This window comes from Odocoileus virginianus, chromosome 2 (assembly GCF_023699985.2).
Source record: "Odocoileus virginianus isolate 20LAN1187 ecotype Illinois chromosome 2, Ovbor_1.2, whole genome shotgun sequence".
In the NCBI taxonomy this organism is placed as follows: domain Eukaryota; kingdom Metazoa; phylum Chordata; class Mammalia; order Artiodactyla; family Cervidae; genus Odocoileus; species Odocoileus virginianus.
In genome coordinates this window covers 1,819,265-1,832,171 of record NC_069675.1, presented here as the reverse complement: position 1 = coordinate 1,832,171, position 12,907 = coordinate 1,819,265, and the positions used below count along the sequence as shown (strand labels likewise).

The 12,907-nt window shown below is 42.7% G+C and overlaps 2 protein-coding genes and 1 long non-coding RNA gene across 6 annotated transcripts in view; 1 reads left to right on the top strand and 2 right to left on the bottom strand.

Moving 5' to 3' along the window:
• Positions 1-5,232, bottom strand: part of NPHP1 (nephrocystin 1) — a 65,230-nt gene extending 59,998 nt beyond the window's left edge. For 2 of the 4 annotated variants that reach the window (XM_020876742.2, XM_020876758.2), the window contains exons 1-2: positions 5,097-5,231; positions 1,179-1,252 (exon numbers count right to left, since the gene is read on the bottom strand). In XM_020876742.2, coding sequence (XP_020732401.2) covers positions 1,179-1,252; positions 5,097-5,165 — 143 coding nt within the window. In that variant the 5' untranslated portion in view covers positions 5,166-5,231. Of the gene's footprint in view, positions 1-1,178; positions 1,253-2,093; positions 2,254-5,096 lie in introns of those variants that run through there. The other 2 variants (XM_020876750.2, XM_070474094.1) reach the window with 2 other exon arrangements.
• Positions 5,233-8,009: 2,777 nt separating this feature from the next.
• Positions 8,010-10,598, top strand: LOC139037462 (uncharacterized). The gene is made up of 2 exons (XR_011490304.1): positions 8,010-8,515; positions 8,808-10,598. It is a non-coding gene; the product is annotated as an uncharacterized lncRNA (long non-coding RNA).
• Positions 10,599-10,872: 274 nt separating this feature from the next.
• On the bottom strand, positions 10,873-11,913 carry MTLN (mitoregulin). Its single transcript, XM_070474084.1, has 2 exons — positions 11,571-11,913; positions 10,873-10,970 (listed from the first exon to the last, which is right to left on the bottom strand). The coding sequence occupies exon 1, from the start codon at positions 11,876-11,878 to the stop codon at positions 11,708-11,710; it is 171 nt and encodes a 56-aa protein (XP_070330185.1). The 5' UTR covers positions 11,879-11,913; the 3' UTR covers positions 10,873-10,970; positions 11,571-11,707.
• Between the last annotated feature and the right edge of the window lie 994 nt (positions 11,914-12,907).

Below are 12,907 nucleotides of genomic sequence, written 5' to 3'. Positions count from 1 at the left end.
AAAAACTAAAATTAGAGCTGGCCTATTGATCCAGCGATCCTACTCCTGGGTATGTATCTGAAGAGAGCTCAAACTTGGAAAGATACACCTTATGCTCACAGCGGCACTATCTGCAATAGCCAAGACATGGACATAACCTCAACATCCATTAAAAGGTGAATGGGTAAAGAAGATGTGGCACATACATGTTAATATAATGAAATACTACTCAGCCGTTAAAAAGAATAAAATGAGGCCGTTTGTAGCAACACGTATGGCCCTAGAACTATGATACTAAAAGAAGTAAGTCAGAAAGAGAAAGACAGACATGTATCATACAGGATGTATGATATCACATCCGTGTAAAATCTAAAACAGGACACAAACAAACCTCTCCAGGAAACAGAGAGAAGCACAAACCGAGACAACAGCCTGGTGGGGGCCGAGGGGCAGGAGCGGGGGAGGGGGGGGTGGGTGGGCTGGGAGTCTGGGGTCGGCAGACGAAAGCCGGGGATGGGTGCGCAACAAGGTCCTACTGCAAGGCACGGGGAGCCATGTCCAATATCTTGTCATAAACTACGATGGAAACGAATCCGAAAAAAGGATATTTATAACTGAATCGCTTTGCCCTACGCCAGCAACTAACACATCATACTAATAAATCAACTGTACTTAAATAAATAAATAAATTCTGCATTTCTTGTTGCTTTGAAAACATTTTTATTGCCTTCCCACTTTGATGTCTTATAGCTGAGTGATGTTAGACATTTTAATTAATCACTGTAAGCCTGAATTTTCTCATCTATATTAATGAGTAGCTCACTAACTGTCAGTAACTTTCAGATGTTATTATGAAAGTTAATTAAGAAAAAATTCTTAAGAGTGTGGACCACACTGTCTGGTATATACAAAAGTAGAAAATAGATGTAAGTTACTTCTTTTTAACATCTGTCATCCTCTATTTAACCTTATTCCAATATTTAGACTTGGTAGACATAGATAACTGTAAGAAATATTTCAAAATACTTTTGAAAAATTTCATTCATTTTTACCTCAATATTATTTCCTATTATTACTCTGTCTTTTCAGAAATTGTATTAATTTAAAAAATATAATGCCTCAATTTCTATGCTGTAAATACTGCTCACTGAAATCTAAGTACAGTCTCTACAAAGCTTATATAACTTAGTATACTTTACCTTTGGTACATATCTCTCCTCTTACTTGCTTCTAGAGCTCCTTTCAGCCGACTCTCAAAAAGTAATCCATCAACCTACAATAAATGGAGACTGTCTAAAATATCACATTGTTAAATCCCATATAACCTTAGGAAATAAAATTTTAATTTTTTCCCAAATATTTTATAATGAACATTTTAAAACACACGATAAAGCTGAGACTTTTACAGTGAACATCCACATGCCCACCACCTGGGTTCGGCCATTAGTATTTTACTGTACTTTCTGATCCATCTATTCATCAACCCATCTAATTTTTTATGTATTACAAGGAAAATTACAATCACTAGTATATTTTCCCTTAAACAATACATCATGGGTATCACTAACTAGAGTTCAGTATTTGCTGTGAATTTTATGGACAATGAAATACACATTTCATCTTAAGACTGTATTTGCTAAGTTCTGGCAAGTGCCATGTAATCCAAACCCCTGTCAACCTATAGAAAATTACCATTACTCCAGAAAGTTCCCAGAATGTACTCTTTTGTGTAATCATTTCACACAGCATATTTCTGAGATACTTCCATATCAGAAGTATACTTCCACATACACTGCTGTGTGTATCATTAGTTTATTCTTTCTTATTGCTGAGTAATACTCCCTGTATGAATAAACCACAAGTTTTTTTCTTTCTTATCCTCATTCTTATCTTATACTGTGACTTAGCAGTTTCCAAATACTATCTGTATTTGCCAACTATCTTTTCCAAATACTATCTGTATTGTATCTGTAACTTTGCCAACATACCCACAAAAGAGGCACATACATCTTTTGGATTCTATAGATGTGGAAAGGATAAAGTAGTTAAAAATAAATAAATAAAAATTCTCTACTGGTGCCACTTTGCATCTGTTATTTACAACATCTACACACCTGGTGACAGAGTCAGCCATCATAGGCATAACCCAGATGGGTCCTTCATAATTTGTCCCATAGATAACAGGGTGGAAGTCTGTGCCATTTTTTGCTCCAGGGTCCCCTGTGGAGGCTTCCCTGGTGGATCACACAGTAAAGAATCTGCCTGCCAATGTAGGAGACGCGGGTTCCATTCCTGGGTTGGGAAGATCCCCTGGAGAAGGAAATGGCAAAACACTCTAGTATTCTTGCCTGGAGAATCCATGGACAGAGGAGCCTGGTGGGCTATATATAGTCCATGGGGTCCCAAAAAGTCGGCCGTGACTGTGCGTGAGCAGAAGCACATCCTTTATGGGGTCAGGGAAGGAGGACCCCACAATATCACAGAGCCCTTCCCAGACACACAGGGTATCAAGAAGTTCAGGAGCCAACTGGGTTCCAGCGTGAATAACCCTGGTGATTGTTCTGTTTCATCTTTGTATCAGTAACAGTTGTTGTGGCTTACTTCTACAACTTTTCCTGGTTCTGTCAATGTCCCACTAAATTTAAAATTCAATACAATATAAAGCATCTGGCCAAAGCTCAGCTTAAGTCAGTGTCTCATCAGCTTTTATTTTTATTTCTACCAGAACAGTATTCTATTTTGTTGTACCACTATAATTCCAATAGAGTTCCTTAAGAAATATTTATCCACCCAATCTTTTGTACTTTTTAAATGAAAGTCCAAAACTGGATAATATATGAGCATTCAGTACATCTTTTGTTTGCTAAAAGATTATAAAATCATTTTATTTAGTGGAAATAATACTTGGTAATATTAACAGATCAAATGAGAGATAAAAAGTAAAATTAGCAAGGTAAAATAGGAATTTCAGGAAATAAACAACCCATTCATCACTACTAACCTTTTTCTTAATTTTTAAAGTAGTATACAGTGTTCAAAATTATGAAAATATCAAAAAATATGAAGCAGAACAATAGTCAACTAGCACTCTACCACACAGAGTTTCCATCTTGGCATGTTTCTTTCCATATTTTTTCTAGGTATATTGCATATTGCTGCTGTTGTTTAGTCAATAAGTCGTGTCTGACTTTTTTGCAAACCCATGGACTGTAGCTCGCAAGGCTCCTCTGTCCATGGGATTTCCCAGGCAAGAATACTGGAGTGGGTTGTCATTTCCTCCTCCAAGGGATCTTCCTGACTCAGGGATGGAACCCGTAGGTTCCTACCATGTCTCCTGCATTGCAGGAGATCACTGAGCCATATAAAAATTTTAAACTGAAATATTACATATTCAATTTTATATTTGTTCTAACTTGACATTTCATCACAAATATTTCCCCTAACATGTTAAAATCTCCATAACAAAATTTAATTACTGTATCATATCCCAATATAAGTTACTTAAACATTTTCCTACTACTGATTATTTAAGTTGTATCCAGCCTTTTCTAAGTATACTGTGATGAATACCTCCATCCCTCAACCTCTGTCTCAATTTTTTAAAGTATGGTTCAGCTCAGTTCAGTCGCTCAGTCATGTCCGACTCTTTGCAACCCCATGAACTGCAGCACACCAGGCCTCCCAGTCCATCATCAACTGCCGGAGTCTACCCAAGCCCATGTCCATTGAGTCGGTGATGCCATCCAACCATCTCATTCTCTGTCATCCCTTTCTCCTCCTGCCCTCAATCTTTCCCAGCATCAGGGTCTTTTCAAATGAGTCAGCTCTTCGCAGCAGGTGGCCCAAGTATTAAGAGTTTCAGCTTCAACATCAGTCCTTTCAGTGAACACCCAGGACTGATCTCCTTGCAGTCCAAGGGACTCTCAAGAGTCTTCTCCAACACCACAGTTCAAAAACATCAATTCTTCGGTGCTCAGCTTTCATTATAGTCCAACTTTCACATCCATATATGACTACTGGAAAAACCACAGCCTTGTCTAGACAGACCTTTGTTAACAAAGTAATGTCTTTGCTTTTTAATATGCTGTCTAGGTTGGTCATAACTTTCCTTCCAAGGAGTAAGCGTCTTTTAATTTCATGGCTGCAGTCACCATCTGCAGTGATTTTGGAGCCCCCGCAAAAAATAAACTCAGCCACTGTTTCCCCATCTACTTGACATGAAGTGAAGGGACCGGATGCCATGATCTTTGTTTTGTGAATGTTGAGCTTTAAGCCAACTTTTTCACTCTCCTCTTTCACTTTTATCAAGAGGCTCTTTAGTTCTTCTTCACTTTCTGCCATAAGGGTGGTGTCATCTGCATATCTGAAGTTATTGATATTCTCCTGGCAATCTTGATTCCAGCTTGTGCTTCCTCCTGGAAATGCAATTACACAGCCTAGGAGCATAAATATCTTCTACATCTTGTCAAGGTGCTTTCCAGAAACGCTATAACTTATACCCTGGGGCAGTAAAAGTACCTGTTTCATCACAGCCTCCCCAGTACTGAGCATCAATATTTTTTAAGTGTTTGTGGTATCTTATTTCCTTTGCAATTGCTTATCTTAGAAGTCAACTTTTCCATGTTTACGTGACCAGTATTTCTTCTTTAGTTCATGTAATTGCTCACTTGTCAGGTCTTAACATTTTTCTTATATATTATTCTTTGATGCATATTTGGCTTGGGTTCATGGGAAGCTAAGACACTCAACAGCCTCCAGTGGATGAGAGATAAAGGAAAGGAAGCTTGGAGAATGGAGGAAAGTGATGTTGAGTGCAGAGATGGTTGGAATGTCATTAGTTTAGATTTGGAGGTGAGATGGGATAGAACAGTTGTTAGGTTGCAGATGGAGCTGTTAGGTGGGGTGGAGGGAGAGGAGGACAGCACTCAGTCGAGGATCCCATTTTCTAGCCTCCCCGGGGCTGGGTTGGGAGCGTGAGGGGTTAGAATCAGGGTTTGGTCCCGGGACGTCGCGGGTGGGGGAGGTTACAACTTGGAAAGGTCGGGTTGGGGATGACTCTCAGGGTGCGCCCCAGAGCTCGCCCGCCGCCGGAGCCCAGGTCTCACACCAGACGGTACCTGCTGCTTCAGCTCCTGACTGCGGCGCTGCAAGGACTGGAGTGGGTCGCGCTGCCGCCTCGCCAGCATCTCCGTCGCCAAGGCGCTGAGAGCACACCGGTCGCCAGGGAAACCATGGCGGAAGCACCGGGACGTGACGCCATCACTACGCGTCCGGCTCGGCGCCCTGCAGCCCGCAGGGAAGCTGATTCTGGAAGAATGTGGGGTTGATCCTGTCTTGAGGAAGCGGCTCCTTCAACCCGCAGGTCCGGAGCTCGCTGCTCAGGTTCACTGCCCAGCAAGTCACATTTTTCCTCGCCAATCCCAAAGGATTGGGGTGGAGGTGGGGGAGAACGTGCCGCTGCGTCCGAAACTACAAGTCCCATAATACTTAGTATTACCACATTCCTGCAGGCTTACTCGGCTTCCCCAGTGGCTCAGCGGTAAAGAACCCGCCGGCAATGCGGGATCCAGCAGGGTGGGGAAGATCTCCCGGAGGAGGGTATGGCAAGCAACTCCAGTATTCTTTCCTAGAGAATCCCGTGAACAGAGGAGCCTGGCAGGCTACAGTTCATAGGGTCGGAAAGAGTCGGACACGACTGAAGCGACTGAGCCTGCGCGCACCAATTCTGCTGAACTAACCTTGTGTTCGTCGCTGTCAGTCGAGTCGGACTCTTGCGATCCCATGGCTCCTCTCTGTCCATGGAATTCTCTAAGCAAGAATACTGGAGTGAGTTGCCATTTCCTTCTCCAGATCTTCCCCACCCAGGGATCAAACCCAGGTATCCTGCATTGCAGGCGGACTCTTGGCCGTCTGAGCCACAAGGGTACTTGAAGCTTCTTGATGTCTTAAATGAACTGTACAGATAGTTTTCTTACATGGCTTATATGGGATTCGTGATTCTGCTGTATACTCTCGCTTCACAAAGGCAGTATTTAATTCTTTGCTATTTGGGATATTGCTGGAGTATCAATTGTAGTTTTTGCATCCTGAGTTCTATGGTCTAGGGATGGTCATTCTGTTCTACAGGAAGTCTCTAACCGTGATTATGAGCTGCATTTTACATCTCTCAGGGAGGTTGTAATAACATTTCCCCAAGTGCGACTCATTCCTATAAATCCAATTCCCAAACTCATCTCACTATGGGCGGAAGCTCACTTTTTAAAAGATGAACCACATTGATACATGTTTACAAGTTAATCCCACAGGCCAAGAGCCATGCTATTTGCGTTCTTTCTTCAACAGAAAAGTGACAAGAACCACCTCAATTAATTTTCACTTTGAACACAGCTCCATGTAACATCAACCAGATTTGGATACTGGTGGTGATCAGCATCCTGGTAGTCTTCCCTTTTTTCTAGTCCTTGCCCACCTCCACTCCTACACTAAAAGTAAACACTACCCTAACTTCTGTTAAAATTTGTCTTGCTTCTTTTTGAACTGAATAATGGATTCACACCGTGTACTGGCATCTTGTCAGGCTTCTTTCACTCAACCTGTTTGTGCAATGCATTTATATCATCGTGTAGGTTGTAGGTTGCTCCCTCTCATTGCTCTTTGGCATTTCATTGTATCACATATTCTAGTATATTCAACTATTCTACTGTTGCTCTGTTTTATTTATAGCTCCTGTCTTCATTATGGCTCATGATACTTAAAATTCACTTAAATAGCTAGTTTTTCCACTAAAATTCCAACAACTGAGGGAGTCCTATAAAGTATTTTCAGATGGATTGACATACCAAGGGAACATTTCATGCAAAGATAGGCTCAATAAAGGACAGAAATGGTATGGACCTAAGAGAAGCAGAAGATACTAAGAAGACGTGGCAAGAAAACACAGAAGTAACTGTTCAAAAAAGATCTTCACGACCCAGATAATCACGATGGTGTGATCACTCACCTAGAGCCAGACATCCTGGAATGTGAAGTCAAGTGGGACTTAGAAAGCATCACTACGAACAAAGCTAATGGAGATGATGGAATTCCAGTTGAGCTATTTCAAATCCTGAAAGATGATGCTGTGAAAGTCTTGTACTCAATATGCCAGCAAATTTGGAAAACTCAGCAGTGGTCACAGGACTGGAAAAGGTTTGTTTTCATTATAATCCCTAAGAAAAGCAATCCCAAAGAATGCTCAAACTACCACACAATTGCACTCATCTCACACGCTAGTAAAGTAATGCTCTAAATTCTCCAAGCCAGGCTTCAGCAATACGTGAACCGTGAACTTCTAGATGTTCAAGCTGGTTTTAGAAAAGGCACAGGAACCAAAGATCAAATTGCCAACATCCGCTGGATCATCAAAAAAGCAAGAGAATTCCAGAAAAGCATCTATTTCTGCTTTATTGACTATGCCAAAGCCTTTGACTGTGTGGATCACAATAAACTGTGGAAAATTCTGAAAGAAACGGCATACCAGGCCACCCGAGCTGCCTCTTGAGAAATGTGTATGCAGGTCAGGAGGCGACAATTAGAACTGGACATGGAACAACAGACTGGTTCCTAATAAAAAAAGGAGTATGTCAAGGCTGTATATTGTCACCCTGCTTATTTAACTTATATGCAGAGTACATCATGAGAAACACTGGGCTGGAAGAAGCACAAACTGGAATCAAGTTTGCTGGGAGAAATATCAATAACCTCAGATATGCAGATGACACCACCCTTATGGCAGAAAGTGAAGAGGAACTAAAAAGCCTCTTGATGAAAATGAAAGAGGTGAAAAAGTTGGCTTAAAGCTCAACATTCAGAAAACTAGGATCATAGCATCTGGTCCCATCACTTCATGGGAAATAGATGGGGAAACAGTGGAAACAGTGGCTGACTTTATTTTGGGGGGCTCCAAAATCACTGCAGATGGTGACTGCAGCCATGAAATTAAAAGACGCTTACTCCTTGGAAGGAAAGTTATGACCAACCTAGATAGCATATTAAAAAGCAGAGACATTACTTTGCCAACAAAGGTCCATCTAGTCAAGGCTATGGTTTTTCCAGTGGTCATGTATGGATGTGAGAGTTGGACTGTGAAGAAAGCTGAGCGCCAAAGAATTGATGCTTTTGAACTATGGTGTTGGAGAAGACTCTTGAGAGTCCCTTGGACTGCAAGGAGATCCAACCAGTCCATCCTAAAGGAGATCAGACCTGGGTGTTCATTGGAAGGACTGATGCTGAAGCTGAATCTCCAATACTTTGGCCACCTGATGTGAAGAGTTGAGTCATTGGAAAAGACCCTGATGCTGGGAGGGGTTGGAGGCAGGAGGAGAAAGAGATGACAGAGGATGAGATGGTTGGATGGTATCTCTGACTCGATGGACATGAGTTTGAGTAAACTCTGGGAGTTGGTGATGGACAGGGAGGCCTGGCGTGCTACAATTCATGGGGATGCAGAGTCGGATACAACTGAGTGACTGAACTGAACTGAATGATCTTGTAAGAGGTAAGCAGAAAGAAAAAAAACTGCACTAAAGACAATCTGTCATTTAGGAAATCCTTATTTTACATATATGTCTCTAAATAAATCAGGACAACTCTCTGTTTTATAGGGAGCTCCATATTTTACATGAAAAATTACAGGGTCATGAAGATGGTACAATTCTATGTTGGTAAAAATAAACCCCTTACATATGTGTACATGTATGAGGAATGAGGAAGGATGAAAAAAATGTATTACTCTTGTTTACCTCCAGTGGAGAGATGACTGCTTTTATACACTTTTGTACCCTATTCAGAGTGACAAGCATTTCCTACCAGTTTTGGATTGGCATCATCATCACCCGGAAGTCTGTTAGAGACCCCTATGCTCAGGCCTCACCCCAGAACTGCAGGATCAGAATCTGTACTGATACTCCAGGGCTTTCTGCGCATGTTCAGGTTTGAGAACTAGCCCTTCAGTAATCACCACGCTGTAAGGAATGCGCTCACTCAGCTGTGCTCTTCTACCTTAGGTTTCTTTTCACTTGTACCCCCAGCAGTCGCTTTAACACCACTCATCGCTCCTCCGCTGTCACCCCTTAATGCCATTGTGAAAATCAAGAGGAACGTAAAGCAAGACAGTTCTGCGGTGAGGCAGCCAAAACCAAAGCAAACCACAGCCATTGTTGCTCCCGAGAACAACCTGTTTCATAAAAACTCATTATCATTTTCTTCCATCAGTGTGTTACAAAGAATATCAACCTTGTATGGCTTCCTCACAGGAGCTACCGAAAAAGAATTTAACAGCTTTGGAGAGGCTCCTAGTGGAGAACTAGTCCACTGTGAGTCTCAGAAGTTAACATGTTACATTTCACATCTCTCAGGGAGGTTTGTAATAACATTTCCCCCCCGGGGAGGGGGGGGGGTCATTCCTATAAATCCAGTTCCCAAACTTTTCCCCCTACACCAATGATCTGAGCTCACTTTTAAAAAGATGAAAAAGAATTTAACAGCTTCAGAGAGACTCATAGTGAAGAACTAGTGGCTAACAGGGAAAAAGTAACATCTCCAAGTAAGGTAGTATTTTCAAGGGAAAAAAAACCAAACACATTTAAGTAGGGCAAGGGGTAGAGACAGAGGAGAAACAGTGAGAGGCAACGTCAGAGGTGGCTGTCCACCCAGGAATGGGCACACATGGGCACGAGTAAAGGTGCAGGGGGCAGAACACAAGGGGCAGATGAGGAGCTGTGCGGCGGCTAAAACCACGTAAGGACCAGACGAAACTGGGGGCTGGACAGCACAGGCACTGAGGGGCAAGGATGATGAACACTGAGGCGAGATAGGAGAGGGAGGCGAGTGTGTCCAGGTGCTACAGTAAGTACTAGAAAAGGAGTCAACATTGGGAAGACCAGGTGCACCACGAACCTGGCCCAAGAACAGGCCCAGAGAGAACTGGTCATAACCCAGATGCTTAACTGGGCACATACTAATAGCCTGAAGGCACCACCGGCTTCCCAGGTGGTGCTAATGGTGAAGAACCCGCCTGCCAATGCAGGAGATGTAAGAGAGCTGGGCTCTATCCCTGGGTCGCGAAGATCCCCTGGAGGAGGAAATGGCAACCCACTCCAGTATTCTTGCCTGGAGAATACCACGGACAGAAGACCCTGGTGGGCTATAGTCCACAGGGTCGCAAAGAGTCAGACACGACTGAAGCGACTTAGCACATAGGGACTTGGTCACTCACTCTTGATTTTTAGACACAGTCGTCCTTTGGCACCACTGGAGGACTGGTTCCAGGAGCTGACATGGACACCAGAATCTAAAGATGCTCAAGCGCCACAGTTGATCATTTCCATCCATGTTTCCACATGCATGGCCTCAACCAACGGTGGATAGTAAGTGGATACTGGTTCACTTACATGTAGATTTATTGAAAAAAAATCTACACTTAAGTGGATCTGTGCAATTCAAACCCATGTTGTTTTAAGGGTCAGCTGTACTTGGGATTTATCACTAAGCTCTATTCAATGAGTTTTCTCTTTTACGTGTATATTCTGTTAATGATACAAAAGAAATTTCTGTCAATAAAAACTTATACTTTGTGCCTGGAGTATGTTGTCACCCTCAGAAGTGTGAAGGTCTTACATATATTACCTTACCTCAGGTGTTTTTATACAGTTGTTTGGTTTCCAGAATAGCTCCAGCAAATCTGCTGAGCAAAGGGGCTGGTAATGGTTCCGAGACCAACTTTGCTTTGCAGTTGTACCAATGAACTAGCACAGATTCCTTAGAAAACAAGGTATGCGATCAAAAAGAGTAATTATCAGTTTTGAGGCTCTAGCTCTCTTAAGGCAATGATACTCCTTTCCTTTTAATAAAAGGTTCAAATACGTTTACTTTTTATTTTAAAAATAAAATTGATTCATAAAGTGCAAGGAGAAGTTATTTCTGTCCAGTTCTCCATATCCATCTTCAATGAGCTGTTGGAAACAGAAAAGAAAAATAAAAATTAGAAATACATAACAGATAACTTCAAATTATTTGTACCGTTTAGTTAAAACATGAACAATAAGATCTGGTGTTACAGATAAGAAAACTGAGACCCTGGAAGTCTGCAGAGCTCTAATGAAAAAGCCAAGACTAGATTCAAAGCTCCTGACTTCCAAGCCACTCACTGTTCTTTCCACTTTCCCAGCCTGCCAAAAAGCTAAGAATTTAGATTGGAGATGACAAAGCATGAATGCAAAGATGTACTATGGTGCTATCAAAGATATTTAAAAATATAAACTGATCAGGGAGAAAAAGAGTGTTAGGAACACCTCCACGGTCCGTCTTTTTGCTTTCTACTTTTTCGAGTGTTTTCCATTTTGAAGCTTAATGTTGTCAAGGTGCATAAGTTTGCACGTGGTTAGGGCAGTCCCGTTAAACACGCACAGGAACTGAACTATGGCACTAAAGTGTGCGTTACCATGGAAAACATAACTTTCTCCTCTTTCTGGGGCCCTTGAAACCCTTCTGCCCCAAGATATTCGTCTATCTCCAAAATCTGCCCTTAAAGCGCTGCTATAAATACTGCTCACCAACTCCAAGACAAGCCTGGCACTGCGGGCGGAGGGCGTGAGACGGGCCTAGCTGTGGCCGAGGCGCCGCACGGGACAGGCTAGATGGTCTCGAGGTGGTCGCGCGGGAGTCGGCGGAGACCAACAGGGCGGGGATCTCAGGCCAGATCCAGCTTCTTCTGCGTCGCCGCCAGCTTGTCTTGCAGCCTCTTCTTCCTCCAGTCCAGGTAGCGCCGCCGCAGCCGGTTTGCCTGCCAGCCCACGAGCACTCCGGAGGCGAAAGCCACCAGTACAGATAACTGCAGCGTCCTCTCGGACACGTCCGCCATCGCGAACGCGGGGCCGTGCAGCGAGGCTACGGCGGGGCGGCGGGGTCAAAAGACCTAGCGCGTTCAGGGGCGGGCACATGCGGCGGCGCTTCTCTCGAATCTCGTCGGTGGGTAGAGAATACGCCTGCAATGCAAAAGAACCGAGTTCGATCGCGGGTCGGCAAGATCCCCTGGAGAAGGAAATGGCAACCCCCTCCAGTATTCTTGCCTGGGAAATACCATGGACAGAGGAGCCTGGTGGGCTATAGTCCATGGGGTCGCAAGAGTCAGACAGAGACTTAGCGACTAAACCACCACCACCTGTTGAAGACTTGCTTGGCTCTCCTACATCCCCATCTTTCCCTCCTCAGAGCCCTTACCGCACGTGTTTGGCATTCATCAGATATTTCCTTGCATTACTACCTAACTACAGTGGTGCCTCTTTCTAACCCCACGGGCAGTTCAACCTCTTTATATTTTCTCGAAGCCGTAGAATGTGAACCAAGTATGTGACTTTAAATTTTCTGGGGAAAAAAAAAAATAATTTGCTGGTAACTTATTAAGAATGCAAACAGAATGAAATTGTTGTTAATATGTATTTTACTTAGTTTACATAGAGGAAGTTATTATGAGGTTTTTTCTTTTTTTATATTAAAAGTCTATGAAATCTGGTGTAGATGTTATAATTAACCAAACATCTCAATTTGAACAGTAAATTTTTAGTGCAGATATTTGATCAGTTTATAGAATTTGTAAAAGTTAGTTGAAAAGTTAGATTCACATACCCACATCGTTCCAAATACATGTAAAAATTTCTCCAATGACTGAGTTGAATATTGGTTTGTATATTAAAATTTATTAAATTGTTTCTATAGATTTATTTTATTTTATTTGGCTGCAGCAGGTCTTGGTTGTAGCATACAAGATCTTTTCAGATGTGGCATGGGAGCTTTTGGCCTTTCCTGGTAGCTCAGCTGCTAAAGAATCTGCCTGCAATGCAGGAGACCCTGCTGGAGAAGGGATAGGCTACTACCCACTCCAGTCTGGCCT